Genomic DNA, 26,466 nt, shown 5'->3' on the forward strand with positions numbered 1-26,466 from the left:
GCAAGCTGAGATAACATGCACTGCCATTGATGCATTAGCACAATTTCACAGTAACCATGAGAAAAACCATGAAATAAAAGAATGTGAGTAGTTCTCCAGCTATGTGCGATTAACCTATTAACCTAAAATCGGTTCTTACATCGCTGTTTTACTAACCTGACAGCTTATTATTCTAAAAAGGAAACCTTAATTTAGTTTGCAAATATTAAAGATTCTAATTACCAGCAAGAATGAGTTGGATTCCTTATATTTAAAGAGCACCTGTCATTTTAGATCCATCATGGCAGCGCCTGTTAGCAGGCATCCACTCCCCTGCTGCCGCCACGTCCCTCACTTTGTTGTGTCACTGCCGCATCACCAGCCGTTCCATTAAAGTGAATTGGACTGTCAGTGAGTCAACAGCGGGTCAGAGTAGGAGCCGCTACGGGACAGAGATGACAGTTGCTCTTTAAAAATTCTATGATTTAAATCGAGCCTTTTCACTAGTGATTTCAATAAACTTGATTTAAATCAAATCCACCCTGTTAATAAAGTAAAAACACTTTTGTGTTTTGTTTTTTTTTACTATCACACTTTAGTAAAAACTGACTAAAGTACTACAGTGGGAAATTTACAAGACCAGTAGCCAGGGGATAGCATGCATAGTGGCCACCAGTCCTATGAGCCAAACAAATTGTCCCTTGCAATGGAGCTGCATCTGCACTGCAAGGGTTAATAGCTTGCTTTGTGGAGGGGAGAGGAGAAACCGTTTTACTTACCTGATCCTTTGCTCCCCGGCAGGCAGCACTCCCATGATCTGGTGGTGGACTGGAATCCTCACGCCCAGTACAGGGCTAGGGACCCTTCTATAGTCCTGATAATGTCAGGACCCTAGACTGGTGAAGTGTGGAGGTGCAGATGCTGTGGGGAGCAGTGGAGAACCGGCTAAGTAAATCTTAAGCGAGCAATAAACAGCGGGCTTTGCCACTACAGGGGATAATTTTTTATTTAGGCATTAAGTGGTAGTAAACCGCAAAAAAAAAAAAATCTAAAAAAAAAAAAACAAATCTTCTCCCTGCAAGTTGAGAGCATAATGTGCTAGTATGCATCACATTATGAAAGACTTACCTGAAAATGAGCGCTGACATGGCTCCCTGGGACCTCCATCTTCACTCGATCTTCCTTCTGAGTTCTCGGTCCCCATCCGTTTTACTGGCCGAGCCGTGGCGATTTTGCATGTACATGGGAGTCTCAGCCGCTACACAGCTCTCTTGATGGACGGCACACCATCCATTGAGAGCACAGTGCGCATGCGCTGGTGTCATCACCGGCGCTGCTAAAGTAAATATCTACTAAACGTGCTTAGGAGTTAAAAACTTAGCCTTCAAGGCTTACCTGTAGGTAAAGACTTGACTACCACTCTAAGGGGACAGAATCATTCCCTACGTAAAGAAGGCCACGCTTCAAGGACAGGGTAGCGGTGTACTCCAACCAGAAAAAAAAATATCTTTAAAAAAAAAAAGGCAGAAAAGCACTTTATGCATATCTAGTAATGTTGAAGTGATACTAAAGGCTCAGTTTAATGTTATTTTATTTTTTTTTTCTAATAACAAACATGTTCTACTTACCTGCTTTGTGCAATGGTTTTTCACAGAGAAGCCCCCGATCCTCTTCTTCTGGGGTCCCCCAACAGCTGCCCCTCTCCCTGCCAAGTGCCCCCACAGCAAAAGGCTTGCTATGGGGGTACTTGTGTGTGCTCACACCTGAACCCCGCTGTGTGCGTCCATAGACACACACAGTATGGCTCGGCCCCGTCACCCTCTCCCTTGTCACTGGCTGTGATTGACAGCCGCCAAAGCCAATGGCTCCTGTTGTGTTTGAGCCAATGAGGAGGGAAAGCCATTGCTCTCGTGCACAGTGCTGAATCAAGATCCGGCTTAGGCAAGTATAAGCCGGGGCTGGGGGAGCAGAACACAGAACAATTAAGGTCTTTTCCCTTTACGCACAGAATGCATGAAGGTAAAAACCCTTCACACTTTAATATTTTGACATCTAATAAAATGTGTACCCCGAGTTTAGCTTCAAATGTAACAGAAAATGAAAATGTGGTATCACATTCCTGATTAGGCAGTGTGGCAAGGGTTTGTGAATCAAAAAGTCAACAAACAGAATCCTAAATATTTTTACACTTAACCTCCCTAGCGGTCTGATTATGTCCATATTTCTGTGCTCAAAACGGTACTTTTTTGCATGGAAATATGTAGTTTTTTTTATTGTAGGCCTGTAATTTTTAGGAATAACTCACTGACATCTGTCCAAACAAGAGTCTAGTAAACATCCTGGGTATGGTAAAATTTAAAACACTAAATTATAATTTAATAATCATAAAAATAATAATATAATAAATGTAATTCAATATAATCAAACCAAAAACACTGAAATTTGAAATATAGCGCCAAGTTCGCACATCACTGAGCAAAGTCGCAAAATCGTTTTCAGTGTCTGATAACGAATTTCCCCACGAATCATTATCACTCAATTCTGCAAGTGGTTCTAATTTACTATCGCTGTTCTTTAGCTGGTCTAAATCCAATTTTGACCTAAAGATATGTTTTTTGGACGCCATGGACGTTTCTCAGTTTCCAGGCAGAAAGAACAGTAAAATGCAGGCAGGTCGCCGGACAAAGCACTCGGGACAAAATGTATGTGAAATGGTTTGATACAGTAATGTTTTACTATGTGATTTTAGTGAATGTCACTTTTAAAATGTTCTAAATTTCCCGCCAGTTCCGACCTTGTAGGTCCTGACGTCGCAGGGAATGGAACTTGGAAGACAGATGCCGGCATCGGCCGGAGGACATTGCCAGGGACACTGCAGGGGGGACATCGCGGGAGGGCAGGACAAGGTAAGTGCAGAAAAGATCCCGGAGCAGCGCTGCAGGGTATTCCCGAGTGTAGCTCGGGGTTACCGCTTGTGGTGCTGAAACTTTACCCTGAGCTACACTTGGGAATACCGCCAGGGAGGTTAAAAAAAGTCCACAAAAACATTTTTTTTTAACTGTATTAAACTGTTCCAGAAGTGTTGAGCTTTAAAAAGTGCTAGCTACTTCCTAGACTGCCCTGGCTCCAGACATCTATTTACATTTGTCTTCTTCTGGTGATGCCAAAAGATGCTTACAGAACAGCAAGTCAACTTGATTTTCATCCACTCCTTCCGCAAATGACTGATATTACCACCAGGGGCGGACTGACAACTCATGGGGCCCCCGGGCAATAGGAGATCATGGGGCCCCTGTGTCCTTGCCCAAACTCAAAAAAGCCTATGAAAAAAGGTACCAGGGGCATTTCATGGGGCCCCCTACTGACCCCGGGCCCTCGGACAGTGCCTGAGTTTCCAAATGGTCAGTCCGCCCGATTACCACCCAATGTCTATTGAATAAAAAAAAAAAATCAAGTATGCTCCACAAATATAAATACTGTAGAGGTGAGAGCAATATCACCACTTCTGAAAATGTGACCTACCAATTGAGTTTAAACAAATGGCATTAAGAAGCAGCTAAAATATGCTTTTTCTTACTTGGCTGTTGCATTAAAATTGAAAGCTACAGGCTTCAAGGACCAATACAATAACATACTAGACATGTCATGTCTTCATTAGGTATGGACTAGTTTGTTAGAGGTTGCAAAACAAACATGTTTTTTTCTTACGATCATGGTCAATCACTTTCAATATCTTCGCCAGTCATCAAGCTTTATATAGCTAGCAAATTTTTGGCTCTTTCCACAAATCCTGTCATGGAAAGTTTAATTTTTTCTGCTCAGAAAGATGAACAGTACATGGCAGTCTGCCAATTTTAGCTTACTGATAGCCCAACGAGCATAAAAAAGAAGAAAGATGTACTTGATATTGTTTGTTATTCAATAAGTCGTCAGCCTAATCAACAAACATCACCAAATACGGCTGGATGAATCAGTCTTTGACTCCCGTAAAAATATATAAAATATACCATAAAACCTAATACATTGTGTAATTTATGGCCCAGAAGGAGAATTAAAAAAGGTCATATGGTAACTGACTCATCTACAATGTGATTCTATCTTAGTGGTATCGTGTACATACTATTACATGCTTTTAGGGAAGGCCACAAATGATATAATCAGGCAAACAAATCATTAAACAAACTGTGTTAAAATGGACCCTGCTTTTCCCAAACATTTGTATTGTTGAGAGGGGCAGGATTGCTTCCCAATTACTGACAGATTTCAGCTGGTGTCTTGCCTTTTTGCACCTCCCTTTCTTTGTGTTCAACACTTTTTCCCTGTGTCATTCCATTTTATTACACATAAAACTTAATTTTTGATCTTAATTTGTTTTGGTTTCTTTGCATGTATGGATTGCATGGGTTGTTACCGGTACAGGTGGTGAAAATCTCATGTCAATAGCACATTTAGAAAAATATTTACTGAGAGAAATGGTGATGTGTTCAATACTTATTTTACCCACTGAATACAGTGAGGAACAGAAGTATTTGAAGACCCTGCGATTTTGCAAGTTCTCCCACTTAGAAATCATGGAGGGGTCTGAAATTCACATTGTAGGTGCATTCCCACTCAGAGACAGAATTTTTTAAAAAAAATTCAGGAAATCACATTGTATGATTTTTAAAGAATTTATTTGTCTTGCACTGCTGAACATAAGTATTTGAACACCTGAGAAACAGCAAGAATTCTGGCTCTCAAAGACCTGTTACTGTGCCTTTAAAATGTCCACCTCTACTCCACTCATTAATCTAACTTAGTAGCACCTGTCTGAGCTCTTTAAAGACCAGTCCACCCCACAGTCAGTCAGACGCCAACTACTACCATGGGCAAGAGCTGTCAAAAGACACCAGAGACAAAATTGTGGACCTCCACAAGGCTGGAAAGGGCTACGGGGCAATTGCCAAGCAGCTTGGTGAAAATAGATCAACTGTTGGAGCAATTGTTAGAAAATGGAAGAGGCTAAAGACGACTGTCAGTCTCCCTCGGACTGGGGCTCCATGCAAGATCTCACCTCGTGGGGTATCACTGATAAGAAAGGTGAGGAATCAGCCCAGAACTACAAGGGAGGAGCTGGCCAATGACATGAAGAGAGCTGGGACCACAGTTTCAAAGGTCACTGTCGGTATAACACTACGCTGTCATGGTTTCAAATCATGCATTGCACGGAAGGTTCCCCTGCTCAAGTCATCACATGTCCAGGCCCGTCTGAAGTTTGCCAATGACCATCTGGATGATCCAGAGGAGGCATGGGAGAAAGTCATGTGGTCAGATGAGACCAAAGTAGAACTTTTTGGTCTAATCTTCACTGGTCGTGTTTGGAGGAAAAAGAAGGATGAGTTGCATCCCAAGAACACCATCCCTACTGTGAAGCATGGGGGTGGTAACATCATGTTTTGGGGGTGCTTTTCTGCGAAGGGGACAGGACGACTGCACTGTATTAAGGAGAGGATGAATGGGGCCATTTATTGTGAGATTTTGAGCAACAACCTCCTTCCCTCAGTCAGAGCATTGAAGATGGATCGTGGCTGGGTCTTCCAACAAGACAACGACCCGAAGTACACAGCCAGGATAACCAAGAAGCCGTAAGAAGCATATCAAGGTTCTGGAGTGGCCTAGCCAGTCTCCAGACCTAAATCCAATAGAACATCTTTGGAGGGAGCTAAAACTGCATGTTGCTCAGCGACAGCCCCGAAACCTGACTGATCTAGAGGAGATCTGTGTGGAGGAGTGGGCCAAAATCCCTGTTGCAGTGTGTGCAAACCTGGTCAAGAACTACAGGAAACGTTTGTCCTCTGTAATTGCAAACAAAGGCTTCTGTACCAAATATGAACACTGATTTTCTCAGGTGCTCAAATACTTATGTTCAGCAGTGCAAGACAAATAAATTCTTTAAAAATCATACAATGTGATTTCCTGAATATTTTTTTTAATTCTGTCTCTCAGAGTGGGAATGCACCTACAATGTGAATTTCAGACCCCTCCATGATTTCTAAGTGGAAGAACTTGCAAAATCGCAGGGTGTTCAAATACTTCTGTTCCTCACTGTATACACTAACAAATTGAAGCCAAACTCCAGCTCTAGCAGTTACAGGAAACATTTTTTTCCCTTTTGGAATAAAGGTTTTACATAAATAAAAGCTGATCATTTTAACCAGCCCTGCCAGTGTTAAATGGTTTGTCTTATCCATGTAAACTGAGACATTCTGCTGGAGAGCTTGATCCTTTGAAAACAACAGACTTGCTGGCTGGATCACCAGATGAAAATAAGAGAAAGAAAGCCTTAAAAAAGAAAACTAATACAGCCATCACCTCTAAGAATTAGTAAGCTGCAATATTATAAATATTGCTTTTGGGGTTAATAATGCTTTTTATATATAGCTTTATTAATTGTAAGCTCGAAAGAGCAGGGGCCTCGATCCCCTCATGTTTTGCATTGTATTGGTATTGTTCTGTCACATGTTCTGTCCCCCTTTGTAATGTACAGCGCTGAGCGAACTATTGGCGCTTTATAAATACTGTATAATAATAATAATAATTAATGCTAAATAGAATCCAGTTTCTCATTTTTTAATATGTATGTGAAAGTCAAAAGCTTGATATAAATAATCTTATCCATCCATGTTAATGCTGAATGAAACCTTGTGCTTTACTGTGCTACACAGTGTAAGTCTATGAGGCAGCCAAACCACTAAAAACGATGCACTCCACGTGTGCCTAACGTCTTACTTCAAATAACTATTAAAAGAAGTTCCCCTTTAGTAACATATTGCACCCATATTCAGGGTAGAATATGCAACGTTACTAAAAGCACCTGCCCACATCCTGACCCAATCCCCCATTGTGACAGCAGATGGGAGATCCTCTCCCCGCACCAACAAGCACAATTCAAAAACAGCATGGCTTTTCAGAGCTCCACCCACATAGCCACGTCATTCATTCACCTATGGATGAATAAACTACAAGTACCGTCTGCCACCGTGGCAATCAGTTTGTAGGTCTCAATGAACTGCGAGGGTGCCGATGAGCACTGATCTTCCTGGACTTCAGTAATTGTCCGTACAGGAGGTACGGGCAGACAGCTGTACTGAATCTGGTTCCTGAAAATGTACCTGCAATCTACTGATACAGGTCTGCAGAGCATTACGTCCACTAAGAAAAAAAATAAATGTACTTTTTTTTTTAACCTGTAAAAAAAAAAAATGTGCATTTGTAATTTTTTTTTAAAACATGAAGTTATCCTTTACAGCTGAACTCCAGGTTTCCTAGGACATTAATAATTAGTATAGACCAAGCTGGCCCTCTGGGAGGTTCTCTCGAACTAAAAACCACCAACTTGTACTAAATTGGAAGATGTCTGCTTATGTATGTATAGCAGTGAAGCAGACAATCACTAAAGCCTGGAGGAAACCTAACAACCCCTGTGATGAATTCAAATTATGCTATCCAACTTGACTGGTTCCCAAGTTTCACAGCACCCCAGACACCTTAATCTGTCCGCAAGTTGTGACCACTTTTTGCTGAATGTTTAACTTTCGGCTACGCAATGTCTTAGACATTTATTCACCATCTCTGTTTCTTTACACCCCTTCTGTTCGCCCCCTTTTTTGATTTCATTCTTTCTTCTTACCTTTCCTCTTTCTTCATTCCTTGTACCTGCTTTCTTATAACTCCTTATTTATTTTTTCTCAACCCATCCGCTGCATACCTCCCCCCAACCAATGACCTACCTGTTCACTCTCAGCCCCCCTCCCTTGCTTCACATCATTTCTAATAATTTTTACGTACCCTCAAAGTTGCTGAAGCCCTGAACAAGGCATTGACTCCTTAACCCGCTGTCCTTTCTGTGCAACATTAACAAAGTAATGACTATATGCACTCACATGCCTCTCTTGAATGGCTAAATTATCCAAAGTAATGTTTTCTTCTTGTTATTTGATGTACATTATTATGTTATATCATTATACTCTTCTAAAAAAAAAATTTCAAGTGGTTCTAAAGTCAAAAGGTTTTTTTTTTTACTGTAATGCATTCTCTGCTCGGCTTGGGAGTGAGCCCACATGTGTACCCCAAATATCACACAGCTTGCTATGTGGCACACACAAAAGAGGAGGAGCAGAGAGCACCGATGTGGGACCCCAGACAAGACGGTAAGGGACTGCTCTGTGCAAAATTCATGCAAGAGCAAGTAAAGATAACCTCTTATTTGTTCTGTAGATATTGAGTTGGCCGGTTGTAGAAACCCATCTCAAATCCTAAAACTTTAAAAAAAAAAAAAAAAAAATTCTATTCAAGTATGTATTCTTAGCTCAAACATTTTTCCCACATTTACAAAACACTAAATGTGAATGCAGACTTAGTTTTTGTATTGACGTACTTTCATTCAGAACTCTAACCAAAAATAAGCATCTCATTAAAAATTGAAATAAAAAAAAAAAAAACAAAAAAAAAAAACAACCTTTTGCAATATTTGTTTGAAAAACTGAGCTCCCCCTGCAGTACATCTTTTCCCTCACAAGATGCCATTATTTAACCCACTTCCTTTAATGCCCACATGGTCATGGACCCACCCACCCTGTGACTAGACAGTGAAAATAGAAGCAATACAGTGATGAGCTGTGCTGCTGTCACTCTGCTTTCTCCTCCTGTCAGCATGCTCCTTGCCAGCACAGTATCAAATGGCTTCTTCTTTCTCTCACACTGCAGCCCTGCTGTACAGGGAAAGACTTATATCAGCTCAGTCATTTATATATTTACATTTCTTGCATTTAAAAAATAAATTCAATGACGTATTAATAATTATTGTTACATTAATTTGTGACTATTATATGTGCCTGGAGTTCAGCTTTCAGTTAACTGCAGATGCAAAGAACAGAATTTTCAGAAAACCTGTCTACTCTTGCGATAAGCACATGAAAAGAAATTTGGAATATTTTTGGCAGTAAATCGAAAATCCCTGCAGGCTACAGACTAAAATGGAAAGGTAATTTTTAATTATTTAAACAAAACTGTCTGTGTGCCAAGTATATATCATCTAATTCTTTATAATAAACTATAGTATCCCTTTGAAACTATGACATTAGTAAACTCTGGTCCTGTCACTGTGTTGTGTAATTAACACAGACCAATCAATTGCTTTATTGACCCACTTTCTGTGGCTGGGTCATTCTGTTCAAAGCCACAACTGCCATCCCAAGCACAATAAACCATTTGAACTTAGGTTTAGCAAACACACTTAACTTACATGGTGGAATTTGGCAAGTTAACAAGCACTAAACAGACAAGAAGGTAGACTAAAGCACTTTCTGCTTCCAAAACAATAACTCCTGTTTGTGTATACACCAAACATTATAAATAGAAAAAAAAAAGAAAGAAAGATCTAAAAACACAGAAACAACCCCTATTCAAAGCAGGATACAAGCTACAAGCTGGGTAGCTAATCCAATTTCCAGGTCAGCAGAAAACCAGCAAAGACTACAGCTTATTCCTTATTCAATATTCATTGTCAAATGTTCTTCTAGAGGTATATGTTGTAGCATTAAAACTATAGAGTGAACAAGACATCAGCTATTATTTAAATCTGGTTATACATCATTTCACAAAAGCCTATTTTGGGAAACTGAATTATTCAACAGTAAATTATATAACAGATATTTCTGCTATTACTTAATTGTTCTCATTCCTGAAAAGACTGAGTCAAAAAACCCCCAAAAAACTCATACTGAATATGACCAAATACTTGACTGAAATGTTCCAGTTACTCTGAGCTCAGTATAATCTTTCTTTTCTCTCTTTACAGAAAGTAATAATTTAATACAAATTAATATCAAATAAATTTGATACAAATTACAAAAAATCATGGCTAAGAATTACTTGTCTTTGAGGTCTTAATTAAATATATTCAGGTTCAACAAGAACACATATTCATGTTTATAAATACTTGTTTTATAAAGAAAGGGAAAAGAAAATTGCTTTACAAACCTAATCTGATTGGTTGCTATAGGCAAAACTCCCAATTTACCTTCATAGAATATATCTGGTACATTGTCTAGGTTCTTTATGTAAAATTAAATGTCCTTCTTGCAGCAATCATTTTTATTAACCTTTAAAGTATTTTGATAAAATAGATCTACAATAAATAAATCTTAAAATCACAGTAGGCTAATGCTCATAATATCTGTACAGATGGAAGAAAGGAAAAGAAAGTACGAGTTTTTAATAGTTTAGCTGAACAAAGTTGAGATGAAATGAATCACAATTTCCCTTGTTTCTTCCTCCTGATAATGTACATGTTTATCATTCATGTGCCCCACGTGCTTTGTGAATGTAAAGGATCACAAAGAGCCTTTCAATCTAACATTCCATAAAATGTCACAATTTGTGGTCCACTGTAAATGAAAAATGTCACAGTTTTTTTTATAGCTTACATCCGATTTCACATGATGTGGTGGGAGAAAACTGTATCTGGATTGTTACTTAACCAATTCCTGAGGTCACTGACTGGGCTGAAAGCTGCTTATGTATTCACCATCAGTAACTCTTGTTGATGAGATTTTTACCTTCAGATAGTTATATTTAAACTTCCTAATAAAACAAATAACTTGCATAGTTTGCATACTTAAATATCAACTAAACCTTCAATAGGCATGTTTTACATTATCAATTTATAAAGCTATTTTCTAATGACTACATACTGTATGTAAGGCACTTTGGTAGAACAAATCTACCTATAAATGGGGTTGAACATTTTATTTTTCAACTTAAATATAATGAGATTGGAAAAAAATACCCCAAGAGTAACGTAGATTATGACTCAGGCGAGTAGCTTTGTTATTTGCATGCTTGCGAATGCCTCGTACACACGGACAAATGACCGAATATCGGACGAATAATTGTCTTTTTTTACATGCTAATCTTGTCTCAAAAAAGACTGTTACTAAAGTTATGAAAATGCTCATAAAGCAGACTACAGTTTCCCCCAATTATGTAATGTATTATATTGTATTTTAAAGTATTCTTTTGTTTCCGAGCATGCGTGGTCTTGGTCATTCGATTTTGTTCATACAAATACAATTACACAAAATTCGTTCGTACCGTTATCTTACAGGAAATATTTTTGTGTTCGTTTGCCTTTGGATATTTTCTCATGAAATGTCCTGATCAGCTGTGTACGAACGATCAGATTATCAAACAATCGTTCTGAAAGCAATGTTCTCGTCGTGTACACTAGGCATTAGACAGTGAACAAGATTTAACTTTAGTCAAATCCGATTAACAAAAAGTTACTTTATTATGGAAAGAAAAAAGTTTTCTGGTATGAAGTTTATATCATACATCATGGTCCAAAAACAAACTAGGCTTATGACCAAATATTACAAGGAAACCAATAAACATCAAATACTATAAGAAACACTGTCATATTAATACACAGCTATGACTGGGATAGTAGTGAACATAAAACCCCCATTCAAATGTATTGTATCTGAAATTACTTGATTCAAATCTCCCAAGGTTTATTACTACGTTTACCATTACAATTTATTAGCAGTTGACACAAAATTATTATTACTGCTACGCAAAACACATACATTCACAAAACCTTAAAACCGTGAGAACAAAGTATTAGTGATACATTTTTGTATATTTAACATTTGCTTTGATACAACAGACTTCCTGTCCACATTACCACTGAAAGGTAGTATCACAACCAAAAACAGAATGACAGCTTTACTAATTCACTTCAAATACAGCACCTGTAATTTGTCAAAAACAACTCTCTCTCTCATAATATATACACATATACAAAATTACATCTCATTTTCTAACCATTTACTGGGCTGTTAATGTAAAACACACATTAGTTCTGCAAATATATACGTATATAAATAAAATAATATTTTTACACACACAAAACAGTAGTAGTAATACGGTCATAAACTAAGTTTGAACAAGCTTGTTCACGAAATCTTAAAAACATACAACGGAAAAAGGAATCTGTCATAAAGGCATGCAAATGGCACATCCACATTCCAAAACCTTGTATACATCCACATGTAGTTACATGTTGTCACAATTGTACAACACAACGCCTGCCATAAATATTGCAGGGAAACTATGATGCAACTCAAAGAAGGACGGCAACAATACAGATTATTAGGTGCAGTACACTTTCTATTTTCCTTTTAGGTTTCCAGTTAAAGGAAGAAATTCTGTGACTGACAGTGAACTTGAATGACTTCTATAACAAAAAAAAAAAAAAACCACAAAAAAAAAACAAAACAAACACAGGACTAATATGTATATCATTCAATAAAACTTCATGTTTTCATTTTGCCCAGCTTCCTATTTTCACTTGCCAGAAAGGGAACTAGAATGTCATTTGGATATATGGGAGAAAAACAAACAACTAGACACAGAATTACGCATTTCACTACTGTCTTAAATTTAAAGGAAACCTGTCACAAGAGAAACATTCAGGCTGCTATTGTTGACATCTCCTTCCAAAAGAGCCAGATGTCAGGCTGTCATGCTCAACCACATTGCTTCAATACTGTAACTTCTCCAGAATCAGTATGCAAATAAAGACTTCTGATATTCCTCCTTTATTTGCATACTGTTCCTTGGTCAGTGACCCAGAGGACAAGAGTGAGCCAGGCAACTAACATTTTTAGGAGGATAGTCATGTGTAAGACAAAGGGTGAAAAAGAAAAAAACACATATTGTGATTTGCAAAGTCAGCCAATCCACATATTTTCCAGAGGCTCCGATCTGCATTAAGCCCTGGTTCATACTGCTGCGTCTTCAGGTGTGACATGCAATTTACAAATTGCACCTGAAGTCGCTTTTAATGTATTTCTATGGAACTGTCCTAATAGCTGAGATTTCAAGTAGCGCGAATTGAAAAACAGGTCATTACTTTTTCACCACTTCAGTTCAATTTAACTCTCAGACTATAAAAGGTAAATGGCACGGAAATCGCACGTGTCTATATCAACGCTACTTTGTAGTCGCACTTTAAATGGGACCACTTTGAAATCGCATTTGGTGTGAACCAGGATTCAAAGGGCCAGTCCAGCAAAAACTGATATTTCAAAAACTGGTAAATACAGCAAGACTGAATCATCACTGGACCATTCAGATGGAAATCCAATGATGAGATCTTTGGTTTGCCCACCACACAAAACCATTATGAAGAGTCAAAAGCTGAGCATACAGTCAGGTCCATAAATATTGGGACATCAACACAATTCTAACATTTTTGGCTCTATACACCACCACAATGGATTTGAAATTAAACAAACAAGATGTGCTTTAACTGCAGACTGTCAGCTTTAATTTGAGGGTATTTACATCCAAATCAGGTGAACGGTGTAGGAATTACAACAGTTTGCATATGTGCCTCCCACTTATTAAGGGATCAAAAGTAATGGGACAATTGGCTTCTCAGCTGTTCCATGGCCAGGTGTGTGTTATTCCCTCATTATCCCAATTACAATGAGCAGGTAAAAGGTCCAGAGTTCATTTCAAGTGTGCTATTTGCATTTGGAATCTGTTGCTGTCAACTCTCAAGATGAGATCCAAAGAGCTGTCACTATCAGCGAAGCAAGCCATCATTAGGCTGAAAAAGCAAAAGATACCCATCAGAGAGATAGCAAAAACATTACACCACTGGAAATGGTGAGAAATCAACCATTAGTTCAACTTCTCACAAAATTCAGCTGGTCCCTGCTTAACTTGCCTTGTGAGTTTTCATTCGTATGACATCACAGAGAAATCAGATAGAAGAATGAGACAACAGACAAGGCAGAGTCAGGAACACTGGTGGAAGATCTCACCTCTCCAGTCTCCTGAATTCTGCAGGCGATTCACTATTCACTAGTTGCTCTAGAAACCATTATCAATCTGTTCATCCACAAGTCACCACCTAACAGAACTTGTGTGTCTTCTAACCCAGCCTGTCATCCTCTTTCATGGAAGAAACCTTAAAATAAACTTCAGGTCTCAGGGAATCCCTGCTAATAATAATGATATCTACAGCACCTGCAATATTACTGTGGGCAGTAAGTTTATGTAGAAAATAAAGGAAGAACCAATGTTGTGAACTTTCTGTATTTCACACAATTATTTTCAGTAATAATAATGAAAACAAAACATATAATAATGGCCAAAAAACACAGGCAGTAAAATTGTAGCGTTCTCTCACGTCGGTCAGCGGGGGAAGGGCCCTCCCCCACAGCGGCGGCCAGTGGGAGAAGGGCCCCCCCCCCACAGCGGCGGCCAGTGGGAGAAGGGCCCCCCCCCCACAGCGGCCGCCAGTGGGAGAAGGGCCCCCCCCCCACAGCGGCCGCCAGTGGGAGAAGGGCCCCCCCCCACAGCGGCCGCCAGTGGGAGAAGGGCCCCCCCCCCACAGCGGCCGCCAGTGGGAGAAGGGCCCCCCCCCCACAGCGGCCGCCAGTGGGAGAAGGGCCCCCCCCCCACAGCGGCCGCCAGTGGGAGAAGGGCCCCCCCCCCACAGCGGCCGCCAGTGGGAGAAGGGCCCCCCCCCCACAGCGGCCGCCAGTGGGAGAAGGGCCCCCCCCCACAGCGGCCGCCAGTGGGAGAAGGGCCCCCCCCCACAGCGGCCGCCAGTGGGAGAAGGGCCCCCCCCACAGCGGCCGCCAGTGGGAGAAGGGCCCCCCACAGCGGCCGCCAGTGGGAGAAGGGCCCTCCCACAGCGGCGGCCAGTGGGAGAAGGGCCCCCCCACAGCGGCGGCCAGTGGGAGAAGGGCCCCCCCACAGCGGCGGCCAGTGGGAGAAGGGCCCCCCCACAGCGGCGGCCAGTGGGAGAAGGGCCCCCCCACAGCGGCGGCCAGTGGGAGAAGGGCCCCCCCACAGCGGCGGCCAGTGGGAGAAGGACCCCCTCACAGCGGCGGCCAGTGGGAGAAGGACCCCCTCACATTGGTGGTCAGTGGGAGAGGGACCCCCTCACATTGGTGGTCAGTGGGAGAGGGACCCCCTCACATTGGTGGTCAGTGGGAGAGGGACCCCCTCACATTGGTGGTCAGTGGGAGAGGGACCCCCTCACATTGGTGGTCAGTGGGAGAGGGACCCCCTCACATTGGTAATCTGTGTGGAGAATGGTCCTTACATTAATGGTCAGGGGGAAGAATGTCCCTCTTTCAAATAGCTATTGACTGTTACTTATCTGAGAGGCAGAAATTTTTACCTGCTTGGGGGATACTGGCAAGATCTGGAGAAATAATGGTTGAGAAAAGCTGCTCTAAACTGTGACAGGGAAAGTCTTCTCTCACAATCCATGTGATAGCATAGTAGAATGTATATGACCAACATAGGACATTAGTAGTATAGTCATCTGAGAGCAGACACTCGTGTTTACTTTGTAAAGCAATGCCAAATATGACAACTGTTAAAGCTGCCTACGTTTTCTAATACTTTCCAGGTACATGCAGAACTCCAATAACTGAAACCAACCAGTACATTGACTACACATGCACAATAACCATCTTAGAAGACTGCGGAACATTAAATTGAAGAATAGGATGCAAATACAAAACACGGCTACACAGGAAAATAAATCCAAAAAAGAATATACTGTATTTACAGATTTCCAGAATTCGGAAATGGGGAACAGTTTATACAAATCCAAGGAGCTAGGCAGCTTATAGGCCTATAAAAGGACAGCTGGTGTCTCTCTGTGACCTCACTTGTGTTAATGACAGAAGCACACATTACTCTTTAGAATGGTTAGCTGCCTCTTAGTGTGATGTCTCATTCCATATTACCCTGTCCACCCATACATATTTAGTGGTGCTTAGGTTACATAAAGCTTCAACCTTCTTGGTCCCAGGAATACACATTTTAAAATTCCAATGTCATTAAAAGTATAAATACGTCCAAATATAAAAAAACAACAGAGCAAAGGAAGATGGCAGGATAAAGTGGGTAGGTTCTTTTTTGTGATCCTTTTGTCACTTTTTGTGGCTTTTAGATTACCATGCCATGCATGGGAAGGGTCTCGGATCTATGCTCACTCAGCAGCTTCATGAGTGTTCAATGATATGATCAGGTCCCCTCAGCAGAGCTGGGGCCAGTCCTGACCCAACTTAAGAGCGGCAAGAAATTGCGTCAATTGAGCTGAAGGTGGAATCGCTCAGTGCATCAGCCTGTGCTGCACGTCCTAGCGGGAAACCCTGAGCCGTCATAGCCTCACACTATGGCAGCATTGTCACCCTAGGAGTGGAAGTTCACAGTACAGCTTATACTAGCAGAATAAACAGGTCCTAACAGAACACAAGGAAGGCTAAGCGACAATTCAACATTTTTTACATTAAAGGCATTAGAAATCCTCCTACCTGCACCTTGTATTTATCCCCTGCATAAGATGTGCATTGATCATGTACTTTCATGGTGTCATTTGTTGCCCTGTATACACAGCCTATAGTAAAGTAAATCTTCACATTTCGGTCTCAGAAGTTTCTATTTGTTTTCAAACAAGAGGCATGGAACTGCACAGGATAATGCATGACCTTTGTCTGTAGTATGAGAACTGACACTACATACTAAACAATCACGGCGTTTCTTGGTCTAGAACTGGTGCAGGTACAGCCATTAGATGTAACACAGCCATAGACAGGCAAAGCATTGACAGAGAGATCACCATACTGGAAGAAATGTGTTTTCATCACATTAGCACTCCCACATTTGTGATGAAACACGGAGGAAATTGCATGGATAGGATGCTGTTTGACCAGGAACATTTCCTGTTCCTTTACTGAATAGGGACAAGCTAGTTGAATGAATAGATGGATATGGGGAATCAACACGAGGCCTTGTGCACAACGGGCATTAAAAAACAACACTTAAGGACATTTGACTTTTTTTTCTGTCCTTCCATGTTAGCCTATGGGGTTTATTTACTAAAGCTGGAGAGTCCAAAATCAGACTCCCTTCTGCATAGAAACCAATCAGCTTCTAACCTCAGCTTGTTCAATGAAGCTTTGGCAATGAAACCTGGAAGCTGATTGGTTTCTATGCAGAAGGGAGTCTGATTTTGGACTCTCCAGCTTTAGTAAATAAACCCCTATGTGTCTTTGCAGTAAAGTATACCTAAAGCCCAAAGGTTTTTTTTCCTCATTTTGGGTAGCGTAGGAGGAATAAATCCACTGTTTGTTTTTTTTTTTTTTGTAATCTCTGTCTCATTAATACAGAAGAACTCAGGCATGTTTGGATCTTAGTCCGAACCCACCTGAGTAAACCCATCAGGAAGCTGGCACTTTACTGGGCCAATAACCTGTGGCTGAGGCATTCCTTGCCCTGCAATCGCACATATACATCCCACTTCCAAGGCATCTGCAGGGCAGGGAATGCCTCAGCTGCAGAAGATTGGCCCAGTACAGTGACAAATTCATGGCTGCCCCCCACGTGGGTTCATACTAGGACCCCCACTAGATTTCACTTCTGGTCCTGTAGACTCAACAGGATGTGAGAGGATATCTTTCTACTGTGAGGGAATCCTCCTCTTCCCCATTGGAAGATTTCTCCTCTATTTCTGTTCTAGTGGCAGCTCAAAATTGTGGATTTACTTTCAAATTCAATCCCGGTGACACTGGTGATCAGGTCAATCAGACATTGTTCACACCAGCCCACACGCTAAAAATGTGGGCTGGCATCTTCTATGTAGGGGAACTGCTATGTATTCTTACAATGAAAGGAACTGTTTGTCTTTTTTTTTTCCAACTTTATCGAAGTGCCACAAAAATGACACTTAACGTCTTTGTGGCACAATGTGCTGCAGAGCACTAACACGTGCTGCCTTGTATTGCGTAAAAACTGCTGCGTGCCTACAATTTTATGCAGCTACTGCAACCCACCTTAATACAACATCACGGTGTAAACTATTTTTTTTCTATGTGCCCTTTTGTTGATCCATGCAGCTGATGTGAGCATGCCCTTAAAAAAGAAGAAAATCTCCCCAACAGGGACACAGACAGCAAATTTACTATTATCGAAAGTGAAAGTAAAAGGAAAATCCCAGATTTTGGCTGGACACCAGAACAGTGAGGCCTCACGCACACTGGGCTTAAAAAATGTTTTACAGGCATGTGACTTTCTCAGCCCGTAAAGCACCTCTATGTTAGTCAATGTGGCCATGCACACATAGGCATTTACAGGCTTATTAGAAGAGGAACATTACAGGCTGAAATTTGTTTTTAAAATATCAACACGTTCAGAAGAGGAACTTTTGGACAGAAAAAGAAATGAAATGCTCATTTATTCCAATGCCTATAATAAATCAACATGCTTCCCAATGGAATCCATAAACGCTCAAAAGCTTGACATACCCAAACCCATGTGCAATACATGGCTGTACATGCATATTTGTAAGCTGCTTTTTCCTGCCAGTTGTTCAGAGGAGAAATTCAAACACCATGCGTGTAGGCATGAGAACCATTCGTGGGGGATCTCCAAGGTTCCCTCACTTTGAAGGGATTTCCTCTCACTTCCTGTTTTGGCTAGGGGACAGAAAATGAAGGGAAATCTCTCTAATAGGACACAGATGGAAAAAAGCTAATCTATATTTAAAAAAAAAAAAAAAAGGGTTCACTTTTAGTTCTACTTTAACATAACTGTAAACCTCTCTTTTTAAATAACACACAGGTTATACTTACCTATAAGTGCAATGGTTTTGCACAGAGCAGTCTCGATCCTCCACTTCTGGGGTCCTGGCATCATCTCTTCGGCAAATGCCCCCATAGCAAGCTGCTTCCTATAGGGGTACTCGTGATTGCTTGATCCTGAGCACCACTGCCTGCATTGACAGACATAGAGAGCGGGGCTTTGCCCCGCCCTCGTGACAAGATTTGATTTAACAGTAGCAGGAACCAATGGTTCCCCACTGCTATCAATCTGCCCTGTGAGGAGGGAGAGCGCAGAGAGCTGCTGCTCTTGTGCAGTGCTGGATAAAGATCAGGATCAGGTTAATATAAGGGGGGGGGGGGCCTGTGGCACAGAAGGTTGTTTACTTTTAAGGGTTTAAACCTCAGACATGATATATGAACAAAGCATATCCCTCTATAGTGTGTACTCCTCTCAACTAAAAGCACTAAGGGTAATTTCTGCCTGCTGCTTCATTCATCTGCAATCAGCGTGAATCACTTCCGACAAGTTTTCCTGTCACCAAGAGAAAATTGGTAACAGAGGAGGGAGCTCCAGTATACAGCCCCTGTGATTGACAGCCTCAGCTCTGTTCCTGTGTGTTGTGTGAAGTGGGGGGCCTGTCCATTCCCTCCAATCGGATCTCTTCCTGTGTGAAGGGGGGGGGTATGCCCCTTCCCTCCAGTTGGATCTCTACCTGTGTGAAGGGGGGGTATGTCCCTTCCCTCCAATTGGATGTCTTCCTGTATGAAGGGGGGGGGTATGTCCCTTCCCTCCAACTGAATCTCTTCCTGTGTGAAGTGGAGGTATGTCCCTTCCCTCCAATTAAATCTCTTGCTGTGTGAAGGAAGGGGGGGGGGTATGTCCCTTCCCTCCAATTGGATCTCTTGCTGTGTGAAAGGGGGGGGTGTGTCCATTCCCTCCAATCGGATCTCTTCCTGTGTGAAGGGGGGGTATGCCCCTTCCCTCCAGTTGGATCTCTACCTGTGTGAAGGGGGGGTATGTCCCTTCCCTCCAATTGGATCTCTTGCTGTGTGAAGGGGGGGGGGGTATGTCCCTTCCCTCCAATTGGATCTCTTGCTGTGTGAAGGGGGGGGGTATGTCCCTTCCCTCCAATTGTATCTCTTGCTGTGTGAAGGGGGGGGGGGTATGTCCCTTCCCTCCAATTGGATCTCTTGCTGTGTGAAGGGGGGGGTATGTCCCTTCCCTCCAATTGGATCTCTTGCTGTTTGAAGGGGGGTGGGGTATGTCCCTTCCCTCCAATTGGATCTCTTGCTGTGTGAAGGGGGGTATGTCCCTTCCCTCCAATTGGATCTCTTGCTGTGTGAAGGGGGGTATGTCCCTTCCCTCCAATTGGATCTCTTGCTGTGGGAAGGGGGGTATGTCCCTTCCCTCCAATCATATAATTTCCTGTGTTGAGATGGATTAGAACCCCTGTCAGGTTTGTATTGCTGTTTGTGGCCCCGTTAGAGAGAACTGTTTGTCCTGTTTACAGTCATCCCTGAAAGTAAGGAAAAAATCCCAAATTTTGGGTTGTCCCTGGAACAGTAATAGAGGGGAAATCTTCCAATGGATACAATAGTTCCGGTGACAACCTTAACTCTGGAGGGATATCCTCACTTCCTGTTATGGCTTTGGGACAGGAAGTGAAGGGAAATCTCCCCAGTGGGACACAGATGGCAAAAAAAACCTTACAGGGGTTATAACCCTTCCTTACTCTATCTAAAATGGAGAAAAATAGAGTTTTGGCTTTAGTTACACTGGATATAACGGTCTCCGATCTGCCCCCCTGCACACAGGTATCAGATCAGGGGGTGACTACCTGCCTTGCGGAGATCTGATGCCAGCGCCCTGCGTCTAACCTGTGAGGTGCAGGAGCTGAGCCTTGCATGAGAACAGATCTGCCATCACCCTCCATAGAATTACATAGAGAGGGTGTGATGAGGGCAGGAAGGGGCTGCCACTGGCAGAGCTGGGGGCTCAGTCTGGAATGGCTCCCTCCTCTCCCCCTGCCTGGCCTGTCATCACCTCCTCTCCATGTGTGGCCAAGTGACAGGCAGGGCACTCAGGGTATCTGCCCATCCTAGCAGCTCTGGAGGGGAGAGGCCTGCTGCCGGTGCCTTCCCTCCCCCTCCTCCCCTCAGCCTGCTGGCCCTCAGCTCTCCCCCAATCAGCCCACCTGCACCCCCCCCGACCGCCCCCCAGTAACACACAAACGCCTCACCACTTGGCTACTGGTCCTGGCCATGGCCTTCTTCCCCTCTCCTCAGATGGCTTCAGGGAATCACACAGCCAACAGTAATGGCCGCCCGCATCGTCTGGAACTGACGTCACTCCACAACAATGTTCGTGGTAGAGAAGGGAGGAGCCGCTTCGACGCTTTCCCAGTAGCCATTGGCGGTAATGGTTCTGGGTCCGCCTCCTGCCCTCGTCGATTGGGCGACCCTGGTGCTCTTCAGGGAGCGCTGGCCGCGCCCTCCTCCCCCTCCTCCTCATTCACAGAAAAAGCGTCTTCGTTTCCTTGTTTGTTTCCTCCATTTCGCAGTGTGGTGTGTGTGAGGATGTTGTGTGAGGGGGCCGCCTCATACACGGCACACTGAGGGTGCAATGACACCTGCCGGCACCCACGGCTCACCTCCTCCTCCGTGTGCCATGGACAGATGTCTGGTGGCAAGGACAGACTACAAATATGGGGGCTGAACTAGTGTGACCTGGGAAATAAAATACCTGCTAAGAAATATCCGCTCAGTGCATTGTTATTACAGGGGTGGGGTCTTCATTTCATGGCTGTGTACACACAGACCTGCATTTACCAGCATCACATCGACACGGGCCACCTCCAGGGTGCATAGGAAACAATTGTCCTCAATGCATTGGATGGCACTGCAGGTCACTGCACTGCTGGGTGGAGACCTGAATGGTGTGTACAGTTTGTACACCATCAATAAAGTTTAGAAAAAAAGATAAACCGTGCCCTGTGTTGTAAAGCTCAAAGCAACAAAGGGTCACAACCAGGGCGCCTAGGAAACAACTGCCCACAACCCTGGATGACACAGCTGGGCTGAGACCTGAATAGAGTGTACACTTTGTACACAATAAAGCTTAGAAAAGAGAGTAAACAGTACCCTGTGTTGTAAAACATAAAGCAACCAAGGGGCACCACTAGGGGGCATAGGAAACCATTGTCTTATGTGCTGGAAAGCACTGCAGGTCACCCCGCTACTGGGGGGAGGACTGAATGGCATGTACACTTCCAATAAAGTTTAGAAAAACAGGTAAACAGTGCTCTGTGTGTGTGTGTATATATATATATATTCTCAGGAAAATTTAAGACACCCTGAAAATCATAGTGAAAAAATGATGCAGCAGGATAGTCCATTTTGCTGAAATGCCATTGCAGCAACTCAAAATGGTCCTCAGTAGTGTGTATGGCCCTCATATGCTTGTATGCATACCTGACAACATCGGGGCATGGTCCTAATGAGACGACGGATGGTGTCCTGGGGTATTTCCTCCAAGATCTGGACCAGGGCATCACAGAGCTCCTGGACATTCTGAGGTGCAACTTGGCGGCATTGGATGGACTGAAACATGTTGTTATCCCAGAGGTGTTCTATTGGATTAAGGTCAGGCGAGCGTGAGGGCCAATCAATTCTATCAATTTCTTTATCCTCTAGGAACTGCGTGCATACTCTTACCACATGAGACCGGGCATTGTCATTCACCAGGAGGAGCCCAGGACCCACTGCACCAGTGTAGGGTCTGACAATGGGTCCAAGGATTTCATCCCGATACCTAATGGCAGTCAGGGTGCCATTGTCTAGCCTGTAGAGGTCTGTGCAGTCCTCCATGGATATGCCTCCCCAGACCATCACTGACCCACCACCAAAGCGGTCATGCTGAACAATGTTACAGGCAACATAACATTCTCCATGGTTTCTCCAGACCCTTTCATGTCTGTCACATGTGCTCAGGGTGAACCTGCTCTCATCTGTGAAAAGCACAGGGCGCCAGTGGCAGACCTGCCAATTCTGGTGTTCAATGGGAAATGCCAATCGAGCTCTATGGTGCCGGGCAGTGAACACAGGGTCCACTAGAGGACGTTGGGCCCTCAGGCCACCCTCATGAAGTCTGTTTCTGATTGTTTGATCAGAGACATTCACACCAGTGGCCTGCTGGAGGTCATTTTGTAGGGCTCTGGCAGTGCTCATCCTGTTCCTCCTTGCACAAAGGAGCAGATACCGGTCCTGCTGATGGGTTAAGGACCTTCTACAGCCCTGTCCAGCTCTCCTAGAGTAAGTACCTGTCTCCTGGAATCTCCTCCATGCTATTGAGACTGTGCTTGGAGAAACAGCAAATGCAAAACTAGTGAAAAACAGAAAAGATTAGTAAGGAAAAAAAGTGTCAGTGACCTCCACCTGTAAAACTATTCATGTTTTGGGTGTCGTCTCATTGTTGCCCATCTAGTGTACCTGTTGTTAATTTCATTAACACCAAAGCAGCTGAAACTGATTGACAACCCCCTCTGCTACTTAACTGACCAGATCATTATCCCAGGAGTTTAACCTCCCTAGCGGTCTGATTATGTCCATATTTCTGTGCTCAAAGCGGTAAATTTTTTTGCATGGAAATATGTATTTTTTTTATTGTAGGCCTGTAATTTTTAGGAATAACTCACTGAAATCTGCCCGAACAAGAGTCTAGTAAACATCCCGGGCATGTTAGAATTTGAAACACGAAATCATAAATTATAATTTAATAAATAATCATAAAAAATAATATAATAATAATAAATTTAATTAAATAATATAATCAAACCAAAAACACTGAAATTTGAAATAGAGCGCCAAGTTCGCACATCACTGAGCAAAGTCGCAAAATCGTTTTCAGTGTCTGATGACGAATTTCCCAACAAATTATTATCACTCAATTCTGCAAGTGGTTCTAATTTACTATCGCTGTTCTCTAGCTGGTCTAAAACCGCTTTTGACCTAAAGGGACGCTTTTTGGACACCATGGACATTTCTCAGTTTCCAGGCAGAAAGAACAGTAAAAATGCAGGCAGGGCACAGGACAAAGCACTCGGGACAAAATGTATGTGAAATGGTTTGATACAGTAATGTTATACTATGTGATTTTAGTGTATTTAATGAATGTCACTTTTTGTCATTTTCAAATTTCCCACCGTTCCATCCCCGTTTGTCCTGACGTTGTAGGGAACGGAACCCAGAAGACAGATGCTGGCGTTCGCCAGAGGACATTACAGGGGACACTGCAGGAGGGACATTGCGGGAGCGCAAGACAAGGTAAGAGAAGAACAGATCCCGGAGCAGCGCTGTATGGTATGTCCGAGTGTAGATTGGGGTTACCGCTTGTGGTACTGAAACTTTACCCCGAGCTACACTCGGGAATACCGCCAGGTAGGTTAATTGACTTCATACTATACTCTGATTAACCACTAGCCCTCCGGAAGATTTACGGAAGATTTACCCCCCTTCCTGACCAGGCCTTTTTTTGCTATTCGGCGCTGCACTATTTCAACTGATAATTGTGCGGTCATGCAATGCTGCACCCAAACTAAATTTATATTTTTTTTTTTCACACAAATAGAGCTTTCTTTCTGTGGTATTTGATCACCTGTGCGCTTTTTATTTTTTGCACTATAAACAAAAAAAGACTGAAAATTTTGAAAAAAAAAAAGATTATTTTTACTTTACAAAAAATATATAGTAAACTCAAAGTTAGTCATAAATTTAGGTAAAAATGTATTCTGCTACATGTCTTTGGTAAAAAAAAGTGTACCGTATTTTTCGCTCCATATGATGCACTTTTTTCCCCAAAAAGAATGGGGGAAAATGTCTGTGCATCTTATAGAGCGAATATGGAGTGGCCGGCCCGGTATTCCTGCCACCGCCGTATTAGAATACCGGGCCGGCCGCTTGGCTCTTCTGTGCTCCTCGGTCCTACCTGTTCCTCGGTTCAGCACTGTCCTCGCCGTTTTTTCTCCCCGTCACCGGCATCTTTACTGTGGGCACCTGGCTGTGACTGCTTGCGGCTTCACAGTCGGGTGTCCACTGCGCATGCGTGAGAAGCGCTGCACATTGTGAATGGTCTGGCAGGCTTCTGGGATCTGCCACTTGTCCCAGAAGACGGGGAGGGAGGACAACTCTGCGGAAGTGGGAGCGGGTACCTGTCAAATACGGGTTCCCGCTCCCCAGAGGTCTGCAGTCTCTTTTCATCCCCTGTATCGTGTCCGCAGTCTCTGGTCATCTTAGAAAAGGTTAGCAGTTGGCTAGAACAACTGCAAAAAGGACGGTATTTTAAATCCAATGCAGAGTAAAAAAAAACAATAATAGATGCAAATAATTTCTTTATCGTGATCACCAGGATCCTCTGAAAGGTGGGCATATGACAAGGTCAACACACAGTCAATCAGAGAAATAAAAACAGTGAATTAAAAACAAAAACCACAAAATGTCTTGCGTGTACACTTAGCTGAATCACGGTGATTAAGTGCATGGCTAGGAAACCGATAGATATGAATAGGAAAAAATCTTAATTTAAGAGAGATTGTAGCAGTGTATGGAAAGTCCACTTTCAATATAATCTGTGTGATTCTATCTTCACCAATAGAATTCCTTGCTGATTTCCAATAATGACATAATGCAGGCCATAAATGGTTCGTTTATCGGCCAATTTTTCATCCGAAAGAATAATCGGCTGATTTTCGCACTGTTAGTGGGGTAATGGCATCGGCCAATTTTCGCAGTTCCTCATTTCTTTTATCGGTCATGCTGGAAAATTTGCGAAAAAAGACCGATTTTCACAATCATTGGCAAAAGAACGACCGATGTTTCGCTTTTTCGGACAAAAAAATCATCCGATAAACGAACCATCTATGGCCTGCATAACTGTAGGAGGATACATCTTTTCACCTCATTGGTATGGTCATCAATTCTGGATATAGGAGTAACATGTAGAAAGAATCCTAGGAAGTCAACATGAGTAGTGAATGATTTGTAAGTAAAGAATCACCACATTCATAAGTATGGTATCGTTAGCAGATCAGATTCAAAATACATATTGTTGTTACTATGTAGAGGAAAAACTTTTGAATCTACAAAATGTATTATCTTTATTGTATCTCATCATCATCATGAATGGCTTGCAGATATGAGAAATATGGTAATATATTTCCAGCCTGAATCGGCCAATATCTCTTTCCATTCTCGTAAAAACTTATCCATGACGGGGTTCCCCCTCTTAATTTTCTTAGTTCATCCCTGTTCTCATTTAACAATGGGATATAATTCAATTTATACAAGTTATTGGAGGATACAGTTAATTTTATTCCTAGATATTTCAATTCTTTTTCTCTCCAAACAAAGAAGATTTATGTTTAAAATTTCTGTTTTTGTTGGGTTAATTTTTAAATTTGACATCTCCCCATATTCTTTCAGTGATTTCATTAAATTTGGCAATGTTATCCTTGGGTTTCCCACATAGAACAGCATGTCATCTGCATAAGCTGCCACCTTATGCTCCGTATCTCCTATCCAAATTCCTTTTATATCTATATTATTCCTTATTGTAGCCAAAAGAGATTCCAATGATAAAACATATAGCAATGGAGACAAAGGGCATCCCTGTCTAGTTCCATTCTGCATCCCAAAATACTCTGACAATTTCCCATTAACCATGATTGCTGCAGAGGGTTGACTATATAATTTCCTTATCCACTCTCTCATTCTAGGTCCCATCCCCAATACTTCCAATGTATCCAACATATATCCC

At 42.4% G+C, this 26,466-nt stretch overlaps 1 protein-coding gene across 1 annotated transcript in view; it reads right to left on the reverse strand.

Annotated features, from left to right (window-relative positions):
• PDPK1 (3-phosphoinositide dependent protein kinase 1) overlaps positions 1-21,343 on the reverse strand; it is a 92,128-nt gene extending 70,785 nt beyond the window's left edge. The window contains exon 1 of the mRNA XM_089682158.1: positions 20,897-21,343. Within this exon, the coding sequence (XP_089538284.1) occupies positions 20,897-20,920 (24 nt within the window). The 5' untranslated portion in view covers positions 20,921-21,343. The remainder of the gene's footprint in view (positions 1-20,896) is intronic.
• Positions 21,344-26,466: the final 5,123 nt, after the last annotated feature.

The sequence above is a fragment of the Staurois parvus genome, unplaced genomic scaffold (genome assembly GCF_062004578.1).
Source record: "Staurois parvus isolate SC_StPar_1 unplaced genomic scaffold, SC_StPar_1.0 ptg000018l, whole genome shotgun sequence".
Classification (NCBI taxonomy): domain Eukaryota; kingdom Metazoa; phylum Chordata; class Amphibia; order Anura; family Ranidae; genus Staurois; species Staurois parvus.